A 19,688-nucleotide genomic window follows, 5' to 3' on the forward strand; every position below is an offset into this window, starting at 1 on the left:
CCTGAGAAGTGGCAGATGATGTTCAACCTAGAAAAGTGTGAGGTGGGGGGCGTCATCTGATGACGTGGGATTGAGACGTGTAAATCCAGCTCTCCCGCAACAAATCAGCAAAGTACCGTTTAAATAAAACAAAGTTGGTAAATATTTTCTCAAAACTATTTATAAACTTTGTAAGACTACTTTACGATATGCCTCCTAAACTGCAACAAAAGAAGTCTGCTGTTGCGAAGCAGCCGCGAGACGGGAAGAAAAAAGGGCCTACTGCAACGATGGAGCCTCGGACTCAGGTTGGATCTCCTTCGGTAGAACAGGGAGCAATGGCGGTGGCAACGGTTTCTCCGAAGAAGACACCGGAAATGCGCATGCGCAAAGAAGAGCGCATGCGCAAATCGACACAACGCAAACTACAAGAACCGACACCCACTGCAATTGAAAATGACTCAGAGTCAGAATTGGACTCTGCAGAGAACACAGATGAAGAAGAGGAGGAAGAATTGGAAGCGAGTGGAAGTAAAGGAGATGATAGAGACATAAGAGAGGCTGTATTGCAATCAACGGCTGAATTAAGAAAAGTAAGAGAAGAGCTTAGAGATACGAAGAGGTGCTATAATAAAGTTATGGAAAGACAGGACAAAATGGAAAAGAAGCTTCAGAAGATGGAAAGAGAAATGGGGCTTATGAATGATAGAGTGGAAAAAACAGAAAATGATTTGCTTGTTTGGAACTCGGAAAGAAACCGACTCTTGGAGAAAGTGGATATGTTGGAAAATTTCAGTAGACGTAATAATATAAAAAATTGTTGGTCTTACAGAAGGTATGGAGGGAGAAAAGCCAATAGAATTTTTTCAAAGATGGATCCCGGATGTTTTGCAAATGGGAGAGGAGGCTCGACCAATTGAAATTGAGCGGGCACATAGAGCTCTAAGTCCAAAACCAAAAGATGACCAATATCCACGACCGATTTTAATAAAATTCTTAAGATTTCAAGACAAGGAAAGGATTCTACAGGCAGCTGCTCGAGCTGCCAAAGATAGAAAAGGGCCATTGATAATTAAAGGGAACAAAGTTTTTTTCTACCCTGATATAAGTTACGAACTTTTGAAGAAAAGGAAGAAGTTTAATCCAGTGAAAAAAACCCTATGGGATCATGGTTATCAATTTATACTGCGTTATCCTGCAACTTTGAAGATTTTTTTGCCTGGTGGAGAAAAAAGATTTTTTGATGACTACCAGAAAGCAGAGCAGTTTGTGCAAGATTCTCTGAATATTCACCAGATACAAGAACAAACTCAGGAGAGAGAGATAGATTGAAAATGAAGATTGGGTTAAGGAATGGACTTGTTGGATTTTTGAAGCTGGATGAATGTATAAATATATTATTAATTATATGAGGGGGGTAAGAAAGGTTAACACTGGAGGAAATTAGTTGGGAATAGTAATACTAATTTTGTCTATATAACTTTTTTTGTTGCGGGGGAGCTGGAAGAAGCACTGATCGATTGCTACGTTAATTATGTGTGCGTGGCTTTTGCCGCGACCCGTAAAATGGAGGGGGATAGTGTTGTGTATCCTTTCATTCACAACATTAGTGGGGGGGTATTTTGTTTTTTTCTTTTTTTTTTCTATCTTTTTTTCTTTTTGCCTGGAAGGTTGGGGGGGGGAACACATAGCAACATGAAGTTTAAAGAAATTCCCCAAGGAACTATGAGAGTTGAGAAGATAAGTAATGTTTTAGATTGGAGTAACTTTGTTAAGAATAATGACTAATTTATTGAATTTTTTGAGTTTTAATGTTAATGGGCTTAATGGACCAGTGAAAAGAAAAAGAATCTTAACATATATTAAAAAAATGAAGATAGATTTAGCTTTTTTACAGGAAACGCACCTAACAGAAATAGAACATCAGAAACTAAAGAGAGATTAGTGTTGTTACGGCCTCATTTAATTCAAAAGCGAGGGGAGTAGCAATTTTGATCAATAAAACATTACCAATTAGAATACAAAATGTAATAACTGATTCTGCGGGGAGATATGTGATTATACATTGTCAACTTTTTTCCGAACTATGGACTTTTATGAATATTTATGCACCAAACGAAAATGATGCAAAATTTATACAAGAAGCTTTTTTGAATTTGGCGGATGCACATGAAAAAATATTAATTGGAGGAGACTTAATTTTTGCTTAGACCCAGTCTTAGATAGATCAACCAAGGCTGTTATAAAATCGAAGGTAGTAAATTTAACTTTATCATTGATGAAAGATTTAAATTTGATTGATATATGGAGAAGAATCAATCCTAAAGAAAGAGACTATTCGTTCTATTCCCATAGACATAAAACTTACTCAAGGATAGATTTTTTTCTATTATCAATGCATATTCAACACAGAGTGAAAAATATGGAATATAAAGCAAGAATATTATCAGATCATTCTCCTTTATTAATGACAATAATAATGGCTGACAAGGAAGAAGTGGCTTATAGATGGAGATTTAATTCAACATTATTAAATCGTCAAGATTTTTGTGATTTTATGAAAAAGCAGATTCAATTTTTTTTGGATACAAATTTTCATTCAGTGGAGGATAAATTTATATTATGGGATGCGATGAAAGCATATCTTAGGGGCCAGATAATAAGCTATACGTCTAAAATTAAGAAAGAATATATGGCAGAACTAGATCAATTGGAAAAAGAGATTACAAGAATAGAAAAAGAATCTCAAAGATATATGTCAGAAGAAAAACGAAGACAACTTCTCAATAAGAAGTTACAATATAATACGCTTCAGACATATAGAACGGAAAAAGCAATTATAAGAACTAAACAAAGGTATTATGAGTTAGGTGAGAGAGCACATAAAATTCTTGCCTGGCAGTTGAAAACAGAACAAGCTTCCAAAACAATAAATGCAATTAGAACAAGGGCAAATAAAATATCTTATAAACCTCTTGAAATAAATGGAACCTTTAAAAATTTTTATTCTGAATTGTATCAATCAGAATCCCAAAATGATGTTAATGAGATAGAAAGGTTTTTATCACAAGTTTCTCTTCCAAAATTGAATTTGGAAGAACAGAGGGGATTAGATATGCCTTTTACATTAAAAGAAGTTGAAGAAGCTTTAGGATCACTCCAAAGTAATAAATCTCCAGGAGAAGATGGTTTTCCACCTGAATTTTATAAAAAATTTAAAGATTTATTATTTCCTCTTTTTATGGAACTAATACGTCAAGCAGAAAAAATACATAAACTTCCAGAATCTTTTTCAACAGCGATTGTAATAGTATTGCCAAAAAAAGACAGAGATCCTATGAAACCAACATCATACAGGCATATTTCTTTATTGAATACGGATTATAAAATAATAGCAAAAATTTTATCGAATAGATTATCTAAATATTTACCAAAATTAATACGTATGGATCAAACAGGATTTATTAAAAATAGACAATTGGCAGATAATGTAACTCAGCTACTCAGTATAATTCATTTGGCACAAAAAAGGGATGAGAAGAGTATAGTAGTAGCTTTGGATGCAGAAAAAGCATTTGATAGATTAGAATGGGATTTTTTATTTAAAGTATTAGAAAAATATGGGTTAGGAACATCTTTTATAAATTGGATTAAAACTTTAAATTCTAACCCTAAAGCTAAAGTAGTGACAAACTCTCAAATTTCAATACCATTCCAGTTAAAAAGGTCAACTAGACAAGGTTGTCCACTATCACCTGCTTTATTTGTATTGGCGATAGAGCCATTAGCAGAACTAATTAGAATTGATCCAGATATTATGGGTTTTAGAGTTAACCAAGAGGAATATAAAATTAATCTTTTTGCCGATGATGTTTTGATATATTTAACAAACCCACAACATTCGTTACATAAATTATCTTCTAGATTGGATGAATATGGGAAGGTATCAGATTACAAAATAAACTGGGATAAAAGTGAAATTTTACCTCTTACTAAAGGAAACTATAGTCAATGTCGATTAGTAACCCAATTTAGATGGCCGGTAACTGGTATAAAGTATTTAGGTATAAGACTTGATAATGATGTAAAGAATTTATATAAATTTAATTATTTACTGCTGTTGAAAAAAATTCAAGAAGATCTTGACAAATGGATGATACTACCAATAACATTAGTAGGTAGAGTCATTGTTGTAAAAATGAATATATTTCCTAGATTACAGTATTTGTTTCAAACATTACCAATACAATTGCCACAGAAATTTTTTCAAGAGTTAAATAAATGTGTGAGAAAATTTCTTTGGAAAGGTAAAATGTCAAGAATATCATTGGAAAAACTGACATGTAAATTTGGGTTAGGATTACAACTTCCAAACTTTAAAAACTACTATAAAGCAAATCAACTTAGATTTATTGCATCTTTTTTCGATGATCAAAAACCAGCATGGATTAAAATAGAACTAGACAAGATAGGAGGAAATAAACCTGAAGATTTTATATATAAATGGGAATCCAAATGGATACGGGAAAAGAAAGAATCTCCTATATTAACACATTTGATTGATCTATGGAATAAGATAAATGTTGATAAGGAAACACAGAAATCTCTATTAGCAAGGAGACCTTTGTTCCAAAACAGACTTATTCCTTTTACAATGGATAATCAACTTTTATATAATTGGTACCAAAAAGGGATTAAATTTATAAGAGACTGTTTTGAGCGAGGTATATTGATGTCATTTGAACAATTAAAGGATAAATATAAAATATCTAATAATACTTTCTTTTGTTACTTTCAATTAAGGGCTTACTTAATAGGTAAGCTGGGTCAAACAATGTTTTTGCCAAAGCCTAATGAATTGAAATTTTAATTCAAAAAGGGAAAATTAAAAAATTTATTTCTTGTATGTATAATTTGATTCAAGAACAGACAATTAAACAAGGAATCCATAAGTCAAAGCAAAAATGGGAAACAGATCTGAATATTAATATTGATGAAACAAATTGGTCAAGACTTTGTCTTGACAGTATGACAAATACAATAAATGTTCGACTTAGATTAGTACAATATAATTTTTTACACCAATTATATATTACACCACAAAAAATAAATAGATTAAATTCAAATCTATCTGATAAGTGTTTTCGGTGTAATCAAGAAATTGGTACTTTTTTACATTCTACTTGGTCTTGTTTTAAAATTCAACCCTTTTGGATAAATTTAAGAGTCTTATTGGAACAAATTACTGGAATTCAACTTCCACATAATCCTGTATTATTTCTATTAGGTGATATTGAAGGGATAAAACCGAAACTTAAATTGAATAAATATCAGAAAGAATTTATAAAAATTGCATTGGCAGTAGCTAAGAAGACTATAACAGTTACTTGGAAATCTGATTCGTATTTAAGTATGGATCGTTGGAATAATGAAATGGCTAGTTCTATTCCACTTGAAAAAATTACTTATAATTTAAGAGATAAATATGTAACATTTTTCAATATTTGGCACCCTTATTTACAAAAGGTAGGATGGCATATTTAAGTGCTCCGATAAAGATTTTGGTTACTTGGGGAAAGTAACAAATAATTATACCAAATTTATTTTGAATCCCATGGAGCATGTGGAAACCTTCCAATACCCAGGCGGCTCTTTTCTTTTTTTTCTCTTCCTTTCTTTTTAGGTAGGACTATATATGGTGGGGGGGAGGGTTAAGGGGAGGGGGGTGGGTAGACTTTATCTTTTCATGTATCCTTTTTGAAAATTTAATAAAAATTATATTAAAAAAAAGAAAAGTGTGAGGTGATTCACTTTGGAAGGTTGAATCTGAAAGCAAAATTTAGAGTTAACAGCAGGATTCTTAGCAGTGAAGAAAAAGCAGGATTTTGGGGTCCGTGCCCACAGCTCCCTCTAAATTGCCACACAAATTGATAGATTAGATTATGAGGCCACTCAGTCCTCGTTTATTCTCATTTAGAAATGCATGCATTAAAAAATGATACAATGTTCCTCCAGAAAGATATCACGGAAACACAGGACAAACCAAGACTAAAACTGACAAAACCACGTAATTTTAACATATAACGCAAACAACATTTTAACATATAACGCAAACAACTATTTTAACATATAGTTACAACAGTGCAAAGCAATACCGTAATTTGATAAAGAGCAGACCATGGGCATGGTAAAAAAAAAGTCTCAAGTCCCGATAGCCCCATCATCTCACGCAGACAGAAGCGCTGCAAACTTGCTGATGCATTGGAAGCACCCGACCGCAGCCAACTCTGAGTCCGTCTGAAAACTTCGAGCCTCCGACCAGCCCTCCGACACCGAGCACCATCTCTGACCTCATCCCGGCCACTAAGCAACAAGCAAAGCCAAGGACTTGGGGCCTTCCCCTCTGGAGATTCCGGATCACACAGTAGCAGTGGCAGCGAAACAGGCATTTCAGAAGTTTCACAAGATGTTCCTCCGTGCTCTTACATCTGTCTACATCAAATCAGGATTGTGCATGGCACCCCACTCGACAGATAACAGATATCATTCACCGGAGTGGCTGCTGCGAGCTGCGTCGCGCCGCCATCTTCTCCTCCCTCCATGAAGGATCATGAAGGCAGCGTATGGTGTGTCGGCCTTCATTAGTTAGGGGATTGAGTTAGAGCACCTGGTAATGGTAAATAGTACCTTGAGTTCAAGGAAACAGTACAACTCTAAAATCCTGGTTTGACCAGACTGAGTATTATATTCAGTTCTAGAATTATAGGAAGGATTTGTAAGTTTTAGAGAGGATGTTCAGGAGATTTATCAGGACATTGCCTGGTTTAGAGCACGGCTTGAGTTTAGATTGAGCAAGCTAGTGTTTTTCTCTTTGGGGTAAAGAAGGATGAGAGATGACTTGATTTAGATGCACAAGAGGCACATGTAGAAGTAGTGGATAGCCAGGGACTTTCTCCAGGGTGGAAATAGCTAACATGAGGGGGCAAAATTTTAAGGTGATTGGAGGAAAGCTTGGTGGGGGGGGGGGAAAGAGGGTGAAATGTCAGATGCAAGTATTTTTTTTAAAAATGCAAAATGATGGGTGCGTGAAATGTTCCACTGGGGTGGTGGTAGTGATGGATATATTAGGGACGTTTTAGAAATTCTTAGATAGGTACTTGGATGATAGATAAATGGAGGGCTATGTAGGAACAAAAGGTTAGATTGATCATAGATTAACTTAAAAGGTCAGCACAACATTGTGGGCTGAAGGGCCTGGACTGCACTGTTATATTCAATGTTCTATGAAACTATTGGATCAAGGCAGATCAAATTAAATTTTAGTTGAAAGAGAGCACGTCCAAATTATCCATCCCACATAGATACTCTGTGATACTCTTCTAAAAGTTTCTTTTTCAGCTAAAGTAGTGGTCACCAACCGGTCAATCTTTGAGACTTTCCCAGTAGATCCCAAAAAAAATGAAAAATAAATAAATACACAAATACTATTGTAATGTGAGCATTATAAAAATAAGTAATACTAATTAGGATAATGATAATAAAGCAATACTCCAGCTACTAAAAGCTGTTTGTAAAGAGAGATTGTTTCCGGGTTGCAGGGTTTTAGTTCCGTTCTTTCTGCCCAGTGCGCATGTGTGTATAGCTCCCTTGCCATGCACCGCAGTAGAAAACACCAGAAGTAAAACCTCGCAACCCGGAAGCAACCTCTCTTTACAAACAGCTTTCCGTAGACGCGTAGCTACGGAATTGCTGTATTACCATTATCCTAATTTGTATTAACTTATTTTTATAATGTTCACTTTGCAACACTTCTCCCCCTTTAAATTCCAACATTCCCCAAATGGAAATAACTGGGAATAACTTATACTAGTGTCTCAGTAACAGCTTACCAATACAGAACACCTGAAAAACGTGGCAGATTCAACATTCAGTCTAACAAAGGAAACTGTCCATTCAAATACTCAGTCTGTCAGAAGGTTTGTGAGGGCGCTGCGCTGCAACAGATGAAAATTATGAAATCTAAGTACTGGAGCTGTCTTACTGTCAGATACCTCACAGACTGTCTCAGACTTACTGTCTGTAGTTATGAGCCAAGTCTCAGGGAACTAGTAGAAAGTATTCAGCCCCAGCCATCACACTGAGTGCAACAGTCAATTTTTATTCATTTATTTTTCGTGTTGAAATAAAATTAAATAATGAAACATACAATTAAAGGTGTTGTAATGTGAGCATTATAAAAATAAGTAATACTAATTAAGATAATGATAATATAGCAATACTCCAGCTATTGAAAAATGTTTGTAAAGAGAGTTTGTTTCTGGGTTGTGGGGTTTTACTTCTGGACTTTTCTGCCCAATGCGCATGTGTGTGACTAAATGATTTAGTGGGCTGATCTTGCCTTTCACTGAGGCCGAGGTGGGGGATCTTGGGCTTAAAAAGGTTGGCAACCACTATGCTAAAGTATCAAGTTACATTTGAAACACTTAATCCTGAAGATAAAACTATAAGTGGCTTCCTTTTCGTTTGATAACTCAGTTCTCAGGTTTAAATGTGAAAATAAACATCAATATAGTTCATGATGGGAGCTGCTGCATGCTTACATTGGAGCTTCAAGGGAATTGCAAGCATAAACCAAAATTTGGAAATTATCTATTGCAATTCCAAGCAGATACCAGAGACTGCTGCTCATATAAAAACTTCAAGGTTATCAGCGATATTCAGTGAATTTAAATCATAAAATTTAAAGGAAATATAATTTTATTAGTCTCTGAAGAATGAGAAAGATCTAATTAAAATTGTACAGTTACACTTAAAACCTTGCTTGCTAGTCAATGAAGCAACACATGCTGAAACAGAATTTAAATTATTAACTGAAACGTACAATGGTTAAGAGAGTATCATCGAACGGAGAACACTGAAAATTGCTGCCTCAGATTAAGGTTTTTATGAGTATTGACCTGTTACACGTCTAATTAAAGTTAAGATATTCCTTTGGATCATCTGATGATCCTGAATGAAGCTTATAAATGAACAGCAGTCTCTCATATCAGCTTGAAATTGCAAGTGATATTTTCCCAAACTGGTCTGTTTCTAATTCCCCTGAAGCTCCAACTTCTAGCATGCATCAGTAGAACTACAAGTTTCTGGCTATATACTCAATCTATGCCTCTTAGCACCCTGAGCAGTTCTAACATGTCACCTCACATCTGCATTCTCCCCAGAGAAAAGTCCAGGTTTGCTCAAACCATCCTTGCAACACATGCTCTCCAATTCAGACAACATCCTGGTAAATCTTCTCTGCACACTTTCTAAAGCCTTCACATTCATATAATGAGTGGACCAGAACTGAAAACAATACTCCAAGAGTGGTCTAACCAGGGTTTTACAAAGCTGCAATTTTAGTTCATGGCTTTTGAACTCAATCCCTTAACTAATGAAGACTAGCACACCATATGCCATCTTAACCACTTTATCAACTTGTGTGGCAACTTGAGGGATCTAAGGACCCTCCATTCCCCTTCACTGCTAAGAATCCTGCCATTAACCCTGAATTCTACCTTCAAGTTCAACCTTCCAAAGTGAATCACTTCACACTTTTCCAGGTTGAACTCTATCTCCTGTTTCTCAGCACAGCTCTTCATCCTATCAATATCCTTTGGTACCTACAAAAAAACCTTTTGCACCTTTCCAAAATCTGCCTCCAGATCTACACCTCAGTTACTATTCTCTGTTACTATTACAGTGTCTACAGAATACTCCCAATACAGTGATTGCTCCCTTCCTGTTTATAACTTCCACCCTCACTCAGTAGAGGATCGGTCCACATAGTCACAGTCATACTTTATTGATCCTGAGGGAAATTGGGTTTCATTACAGTTGCACCAACCAAGAATAGAGTATAAATACAGCAATATAAAACCATATATAATTAAATAATATGTAAATTATGCCAGATGGAACCAAGTCCAGAACCAGCCTTTTGGCTCAGGGTGTCTGACGCTCCAAGGGAGGAGTTGTGAAGTTTGATGGCCACAGGCAGGAATGACTTCCTATGACGCTCTGTGTTGCATCTCGGTGGAATGAGTCTCTGGCTGAATGTACTCCTGTGCCCAACCAGTACATTATGTAGTGGATGGGAGACATTGTCCAGGATGGCATGCAACTTGGACAGCATCCTCCCTTTCTGCAGCTGCAACACTATCCCTGATTAGCAATGCCACCCCCACCACTTTTTACTTCCTCCCAGTCCCTTTTGAAACATCTAAACTCCATTACATCCAGTAGCAATTCCTACTCCTGTGACAGCCAAGTCTCTGGAATGACCATGTCATTGTTCCATATACCAACCCATGCGAGAGGTTCATCACCCCATATTCTTTTTTCAACACCTCATCCCTTGTCCTACCTATGTAGTTGGTACTAATGTGTACTACGAGTTCTGGCTGCTCATCCTCCCCCATAAGAATGCTGCAGACCCGATCTGAGACATCTCTAATCCTGGCACCTGGGAGGCAAAGTACTATCCGGAAGTCTCTTTTACATACACAGAATCTCCAGTCTGTTCCTCTATTGATCCCCCATCACCACTGCTCTCCTCTTCTCTCCCCTTCCCTTCTGAACCACAGAGTCAGACTCTGATTGCCAGAGACCTGACTGCTGCAGCTTTCCCCTGGTAGGTCATGCTCCCTAACAGTATTAAAAGCAGTATACTTGTTGCTGAGGGGTACAGCCACAGAGGAAATAGGCACTATCTGCACATTTCCTTTCCTGGTGCAGTTCAGAGGAACCACCTACCAAAACCGTTCTAGCACAACATCAGGATAATCATCAAGTTAACCTCATTAGAAATAGTTATCAAACACAGCAGTTGTACCAGTTAACTTAGAGGAAATCATTGTGTAACATTTTAAGATCAAAAGAAACAAGACATGCCTAGGTCACAAAGATAGTAGAACGAATAATAAAATGACTGTTTTTGTGGTCATGTAATGTGATAGCTCAATTTCCTCAACGTTCAATTGTTAAACATCACATAGTGAAAATGATCTCAATTTCAACATCAATCCAAACTTGGGACCAACAATATACCCAGATGCATTATTTACGTCCCACCCAAAGACCAAAAAAACACAGTTTGTTACTTTCATAATGATCATACCTGACATTGGCTGAACAGGTAAGGGTGTTTCTTCCCAGAAGTTTGCTCAGCAGTGAGCCACTGTAGAGCTGAAGATTTTGGAGATGTTGCATATGATACCTCCACCACTGCCTGTTGGCCTCTAAGATTAGAAATTATAGAGATCAGTACAGAGTAGAATTTGGTTTATGCCAAGGATATGAAATCAGACTAGAAAATAAACAGAAGGCCACAAAATAATCAAAGACGACCTCAAACCTGCTTGACAATTAAACAAGATCTGCTTCAATTCCACCCTCCTCCAGATCCACATACATCCCAATCTCCCTGCATTCCAAGAATCTATTCCACACTTGGCCAAACTAAGTGGCAGACAGAATTCCAAACATTCTGAACATGGATTGTAACCAATGTTTCCACCACCACTGCAGACACCTTTCAAAAGGTTGGCCATCAGGTGCAGGGGGTCCTCACTCTCATCTTTTTTAGAAGATGTATCATTGCATCTCTGACTTTGTGTTTCAGACTAAATTGGTAATACAGCTTAGACAGCTTTTCCCCCTCACATCTCTGTAAATGACTTCAGGTTTAAGATTCTATTTTCATGCAAGAGTTTCCACATTAGCTTTGTGACCTTGTTACGATGATTGCTCTCCTGGAAGATTTTGCATGCAATTAGCAATCTCAATATTCAAATCCAAATAACCTGTTGTGTGATGATTCCATCAAGTAATATATTTGAGACAATTTCTGATACAACAGAATGACTGCATAACTTTTTTTTTTAAATGCATGGTTATTATTTCTTGATTAACTATCTTTGAAAGCTCTTTTTATGTTTTTATGAAACAGAACAATGTTATTTGCTGCTTTTTATTCCACAACTATTTCAACTCCTTCTAGTCCTTCATTCTCTCAGAGGAACGAATTCCCTACAGCTGCTGTGCATTTTTTATCCTTTATATTCCAAGCTCTCTTATACATTTCTCAACTTTGGAAGGCATTCTGACTGGTTGCATCATCAGCAGGACTGGAATGCAAGAAGCTAAAGAGAGTAGTGGACACACCAGTTCCATCACACATACAACTTCTCCATCAAGTACATCTACAAGAGGTGATGTCTCAGTCATTAGGGACCTCTGCCATCTAGGTTATACCAGTTCTGGATACTGCCATCAGGCATAAAGTACAGGAGCCAGAAGACAAAACCTCAAGGTTCAACAACAGATTCTTCTCAACTGCCATCGCTTTCTTGAACAGGCTTAAAAAAACCCTACCTCTATCTCTGGCTGTTAAAGTTGAACCTGAATAAAACTCGGGAGACCAACTTTTTATAGCTACAACAGTTTATTGAGCACCCTCCTGCAGAAGTTTGAAACCCAGTTGTCAGAGGGACGGCACGCAAGTACTGCCACCATCCGACAAGTGGGCCCATCCTCTCCGGCTACAGCCGTATATTTATACATAGTAAGCCCCATACATTACTGTTGCAAGATGTCATTTGAACTGGTACACCCACAAAGTCTGTTGGTGAGAAACTTAGTTACAGATACAGCTAGATCAAGGCTTAATTACAGATGGATGTGCTGTCCAGTCCTTATCAGTTATTCCCTTTGCTAGGCCCTGACTTAATTACAGATGGATGTTCATTCCTGTCCTTATCGGTGAGTCCTCCTCCCCACTCAAATGAAGGTACAATGTACAATGTTATCAAACTTTCAATGTCTCTCTGCAAACCAAGGGAGAACTGGTATAAGCCGGTTTTAGCTAACTGCTGAAGGCAGAGTTTACTTCAGTTCAAAAATTCCTATTCAGTCCCAATTATTCTTGTAGCCAGAGGTTACATAGGTTCAAAATTATTTTTTTTATATCAATTCCTCATGGCTCTATTTCTTTTCTCACTCTCTCTCAACTTGCACTAATGTTGTGTCCCTTTACTTTTGTCGTGCAAGAGCAAAAGAAGGGAAATCAGGAGGGCTAACTACTACTACTACTACTAGTACTACGACTATGTCGACTCAGCCCTAGGGGGCCGGCATCGGCACGATGACGGACTCTCCACTTCTCCCTCTCCCTCATCAGTGTGTTCAGTTCATCTACATTAGCTGCGTCGCTGTCTTCTAGGAGCGTGTTGACCATAGTCTTGGGAGGGTGCCCAGGGTTCGTCCTCCCATGCTTGGGCTCCCATATGATGACTAGGCTGGCAGGTAGCTCGGGGTGGCGTAGACAATGCCCTGCTAGTTGCAGTTGCTAGGAGGACTAAAAGAACACACAAAGTCGCTCTGGCAGACAAAGTGAAGGAGAATCCCAAAGGCTTGTGCAGATATCAACAGTAAAAATACAGCATGAGATAAAATTTGACCACTTGAAGATCAGCATGGTCATCTATGGATGGAGCTGAAGAGATGGGACAAATCCAAATGGATTTTTGGCATCTGTATTTACCCAGGAGAGTGACATTCCATAGAACTGAGTTGAAACAGCAGTGAGGTAATGGACCAGAACTGGGTTGCAGAAGTAGCAGTTCTGCTGCCTTGAGGTAACAGTACCTGCAAGTCCTCAACCCCTCGGACCTTGTGGGAGGTTAGTGCAGAAATTGCTCAGGCCCTAACAGATATTTAAAACATCAGCCATGTGTAACAGAATAGCTATTGTTGTTCCATTGTTTAAGAAAGGCTCTAAGAATAAGCCAGAAAATTATGGGCTGGTGAGGCTGACATCAGTTGTGGGTAAGTTATTGGAAGGTATTTTAAGGGACCAGATAGGAGTATTCACATAGGTACGGTCTGATTAGGGATTGTCAACATGGCTTTGTATATGCTAGGGTATATACAGTTTTGAGGAAGTTACCAGGAAAGATGATGAATGAAAGGGAGTAGATATTGTTTAGATGGACTTTAGCGAGGCCTTTTACAAGGACCGACATGGCAGGCTGGTCAAACAGGTTCAGGCATTGGCATTCAGGATGAGGTAGTAAACTGGATTCCACACTAGCTTTGGGAAAGAAGCCAGAGATTGGTACTGGGTGTGTTGTTGTTTGTCACATATCAATAATCTGAATGTTAATGTGGTAAGCTGAATCAGCAAATTTGCAGATGACAAAAAGATCGGGGGTGCAGTGGACAGTAAGAAAGGGTATCAAAGCTTGCAGTGGGATCTGGTCCAGCTGGAAACATGTGCTGAAAATGGTAAATGGAATCTGATGCAAACAAGTGTGAGGTGTTGCACTTTGGGAGGACAAACCAGGGCAGGTCTTGCACAGTGAATGAAAGGGCAATAAGGAGTGCGATAGAACAGAGGGATCTGGAAATACTGATCCATAATAACTTGGAAGTGGCATCACAGGTAGCTAGGGCAGTAAAGAGAGCTTTTGGCACATTGGCCTTCATAAATCAAACTACTGAGGACTTCCGCCTGTAGCTCGATGGAGTAATACATAAATTTTGTGGCTGCCTTTAATTCCTCCTTTTCCCCAAACTAAACCTTGAATTATTCAACTTTTATTTTTTGGATCTTGGTGGGAAATAGTGGTCATCATGTCGTGTCCTTCAAGAAGTGGAAAACAGCTTTTTGAACCTAGCAACGGAAAGGGAAAAACTTCGAAAGAAAAATCAGAAGATATGCCTGTCTGGGCTGAGCATTTGGAACGTGCGTTGATGGGTCTCGATAACAAAATGGACAATAACACTTCTGAGTTGAAGTCGTTCCGACAGAGTTTACAGACTATTGAGGAAAATATTGTTTCCTTGAATAATGAGTTAAAGAATCGAAACGTCAGATTGTGGATATTTCAACCCGATTGGAACAGGCTCAACGCAAAATTGTCGATTTAGACGCAAGATTACGTAGGAATAACATTCGTATTGTGGGTCTTAAAGAAGGTTCCGAGAATGGGAATTTATTGGATTATTTTGCCAATTTGTTTCAATCTCTGTTTCCAGATATTGTATCTCAGCCTCCCGATATTGAAAGGGCTCACAGAATTTTCACTTCGTCAGATAAAGCTCGACCAATTTTAGTCAACTTTCTTCGCTTTAAAGTTAAAGACCAAATCATAAAATGTGCAAGAAAACAGAAAGTTTTTAAATTTAACGGTTCCGAGATCCGTTTTTATGAAGATTATCCACAGGAAGTTATGGAACAATGGATCAAATTCATATCAGTCATGAATATCGCACGAAAAAAGCCTCTTTCCATCCCTGAGATACTCAGTGAGATTAAAGTTATTTCCTAAAGATTCTACCCGTCGTGTCTTCTTGGATCCCCAAGTGGCATCGGATTTTGTCAACTCTATTGTGGAATCGGCTGATGTATGAAGGATATTAGAGTTTTTGAATAATTTTCTGAAAGAAAACAGGCTTTGAAGATTTCGGTATACTGAAGATATCCTTTGATCGATGGATTACTTAAAGAAGAGGTGATCTTCTTGGTTTGACTAAAGAATGACTTTTTTCTTGAAGACTGTTTAGTATACAGAGTGAATTAATACAGCGGATAGATTGTGAACTGGTTTGGTTATCTGTTTCTATTTTTCTTTATTAAGTGGTAGTTTGCTTACAGTTTATATCGACTTTTTTCTTATACTATGGAGTGTTTAGTAATAGATAATTAGCTTTAGTTCTTTTGTTAACTGAGGTAGTAAGTTAAAGAATAATGGCGCTGCTTTTCTCTCTTTAGAGATTAAACTGTTTGGGTTAGTAGTATTGCTTTGGCATCTTTGGAGACAGTTTTCGCATTCCCTAGTTTATTTTCAATGATTAAGTATAAACATTTTTTTCTTCTTTGCTGGGCTTTCTTACCTTAAGGTTACGTATTTTCTTTGTAAGGGGGTGGGGGGAATTGAGAGAAAAAACTTTCAATCATTATTTAAATTGAGCAGCACGTGGAATTCCATTCTTATGCTTTTCTTCTTGGGGATGCATTCCAGCTTTTTTTCTCTTTTGCCGGATTTCCTTCTTTGGGGATGGTGGGAGGTTTGGGGGTATTTTTGTATTTTGGGGTTTATTGTGGGATTTTATTTGTTTCACACACACTTCCTGTATTTTTTCCCATTACGGAGTTCCGGAGCATGCCTGTTTTCTATTTGGTTATATTCATCACCGCCATCTTTGATTAGCCCGCAATGGTATGTGCGTATTGTCATGTTTAAGAATAATATCCAATGGTACTTAAACAGATAAACGTTATTAGTTGGAATGTAGGTGGCTGGAATCACCCTATTAAACGAAGGAAGACTTTTAAAGTTATTAATCGATTCCAGCCAGATATAATTTTTGTTCAAGAAACGCATATCAGAACGGGCGATCAAAATAGACTTTTTAAAACATGGAAGGGCCATGCTACTTGTCAAAATAAAACAAAGGAAGTATCTATTTTTATTAAATCTAATATTTTATTTATCCAAGACGACATTGTCTCAGATAATAATGGTAGATTTTTAATTATTAAAGGAACAATTTGTAATTGAAAAATTGTCCTGGTCAATCTATACGGACCTAATGTAGATGATCCTTTTTTTAAAAATGTATTTGGTTTATTACCAGACTTAAATGAATATATGCTGCTGATGGGAGGTGACTTCAATTGTTGTTTAAACCCTTTGATTGACAAGAGTTCAACCAATCAGCAGCTTCCGAGTCATTCGGCAACACTCATTAATTCCTTTTTAATTGATTATGGTTTGATAGAAAACTGGAGAAATTTACATCCCAATGACAGAGATTATTCTTTTTATTCACATGTTCATAATAAATATTCGAGAATTCTCTTACTCATCTTCCAACTGACTTGCTTTCATATCCAATTCAGTTTGGGAGTTATTCATGAGCAGAAATTTTAAATCCAAGGCCATGCTCAGCTTGTCCAATGTCATAGCGTTCTTTGCTATACTGTTCTATATACTTATGTAACTGCAGCAAGTACTATACAGGCAGTTTCCATTTTGAAGCGGAACACAGAAGCTTATAAAAGAAGATAAAATAAAGGACATAATGAAAGCTTTTAAAATTAGATCAGATCTCTATAACCTGCAACATTTAACCCCATCTCTTCACTTACATCTGCACTGCCATGAAATTGCTTAGTACAATTGATGTTCATGAGCCAAATTAGGATTTCAACAGTTAATATCCATACCGTAATAATTCAAATGGAAAGGAAATGGTCAAGGGTGTTCCTTTAAAGCTGTGCTCATCTCCAAGTGAAAACTTTGCTTCAAGTCCATTGCTAGTAGCCTTGATTATTTCAAGGTCTCGAGTATCCAAGATCTGTAAATAAAATACAAATACTGAATCCATAAAGTATGGAAAATTACACATTATTTTCTGAGTTTTACAAGGTGGTAATTAAATTAACTTTGTGGATGCACCATTTAAATTGTGAAAATGATATAAGTGCCATTAAAATATTGTTTTACTTCATGAGAGCAAGTGAAAACCTTTTCCTGCAAATTAACTACATCACAAGAACGCAAGCAAATAGGAGAAGACCGTCATGTTCTTCGACGCTGCCCCACCATTTTATTCAATTATGGCTGATATAAGTTACCATCAACTACTCTTCTAAGCTATTTCGATATACTCTTCTATAATCAAACATTTATCCACAGCCACTTTAAATACTTCTGAAGATCCAGCTTCCACCACATGCCAGGCAGAGAATTGCAGAGATTCACCACCCTGAGCAAGAACACATTCTAATTAGCTCACTTTTAAATGACTGGTCCCTTATTTTATCACTATATTCCCTTCTTCAAGACTCCTTACACTAGTGAAAACATCCCAACATCTATCCTGTCAAGCTCCTCAGGATATTACATGTTTGAACAAGGTCATTCTTCTGAACTCTAAGGAATATGGGCCCAAATTACTCCGTCTTGGAATATCAACCCTCTAAACCATGAATCAGCCTTGTGACTCTCCTTGGTACCATCACCAATGTTACTGTAGCTTTTGTTTTTAGGTAAAGGGACTAAAACTGTACACAGTATTCCAGATGGAGCCTCACCAATACCCTGTACAATTACAACATCTCATCTTTAAATTCCAATCCTTTTACAATGAAGTCCAAAATGCTGTTTGCCTTAACTACTTGTTAGACCTACCTGCTAGCTTTTTAGAGATTCATGCACAAAGATCCTTCTATGTATTCCAATTCTGTTTTCGATGAGATAGCCAATTTTCACTCCATTCTAACATTTCCTGATATTGTGAACTTCAAATGTATGCAGCAGTCTCTTACTTGGCCTTTTGAAAATGTAAGTACCCTGCATTCTGTTTCACCTCTACCAACTCTCATTACATCCTCAAATTCAAGAAAATTTACCTAACATGATTTACCTTCCATAAAACCATGTTGACTATGTATCCAACTTCACTTTTTAAGATTAAGTCAATTGTTTTCAAACAAACATATCATCACAACTCACGAAATATTCCTTTTGAAAGTAACACACAAAATGCAGCATCTATGAAAAGGAGCATAATTAATGTTTCCGGCCCAGACCCTTCATCAGGGTGCTGAAGAAGGACCTCAGCCGGAAACATCGACTGTACTCTTCTCCAAAGATGCTGCCGGCCTGCTGAATTCCTCCAGCATTGTGTGCATGGGGTTTGGATTTCCTACATCTGCAGATTTTTTCATTTTTCTTTTGACAGTATGTTTTAGTTTAATTGAAACAGTACCATTCCATTGTGAATTTGTCAAGATTAGATGCATCTTTTTAGGCACAACATTAAACCTAAATCAAAGACAACTTTTAAATAATAAACCAGTAGAAATTTTGAATAAACTATACTGGGATTGAAATATGTAAGTATTGTGGAGGATTTTCTCCTAAAGTAAGAACTTTGGCTTTTAACATCAGAAATATCTTGTATAAAAGGATTGAGATATTAGTGGACTATGCTTCACATCACTTGTGGACAGCAAAAAAATAGGATAATGGGAAAACATTATGGTTGGCATAATTGAGTAGGTGATACTCTTAGAGATCTATAGAATCTTAGAACCTCAGCTCTTCACAATACAGTGGAATCTGGTTCACTGGACCAACAGTCAATCTTACTTGGGACAACTCTTAAAGAACAAAAACAAATCAAGAAAATAGCCAGGATTCCCTTTGCTTATTTGAGACAGGAGACTGTTACTGAACACTTGCTAGCTAATGTCAGTGCCTGCGTGTCGCATGGCCATCAAACAGTATACCTGGCTTAGAGCAAATAGCTTTTAAAGAGCTTCACTTGCATGTTTGTGTTCAAAAAGCAGTGATTTTTGTCACTGATAGTTGGCCAGTAATAAACAGCAAGACAATTCAGAACTGTTTTACTCACTGTGGCTTCAACCATTCAGGTTTGGAGATGCCAGAAATGGCTGGGAGTGAAAATGAAATGATTTCACTACTTCAACAAGTTAGGTACTAGGAAGAATTAAGATATTAACAATCATCTTGACTGTTACAATTAAAGTGAAGATTTGAAGGATGCAATTATCATAGGCCCTGTTTGGAGGCAACCTACTACCTCACCATTCTCACGTACGGATGCGAGACGTGGACACTCACCAAGACGATGCG

The 19,688-nt window shown here is 37.2% G+C and overlaps 1 protein-coding gene across 1 annotated transcript in view; it reads right to left on the reverse strand.

Annotated features, from left to right (window-relative positions):
* Window positions 1-19,688, reverse strand: part of lta4h (leukotriene A4 hydrolase) — a 94,778-nt gene that overhangs the window by 69,783 nt on the left and 5,307 nt on the right. Inside the window, exons 2-3 of the mRNA XM_072241372.1 lie at window positions 17,252-17,382; window positions 11,138-11,258 (exon numbers count right to left, since the gene is read on the reverse strand). Of these exons, the coding sequence (XP_072097473.1) occupies window positions 11,138-11,258; window positions 17,252-17,382 (252 nt within the window). The remainder of the gene's footprint in view (window positions 1-11,137; window positions 11,259-17,251; window positions 17,383-19,688) is intronic.

This window comes from Mobula birostris, chromosome 23, assembly GCF_030028105.1.
Source record: "Mobula birostris isolate sMobBir1 chromosome 23, sMobBir1.hap1, whole genome shotgun sequence".
NCBI lineage: Eukaryota > Metazoa > Chordata > Chondrichthyes > Myliobatiformes > Myliobatidae > Mobula > Mobula birostris.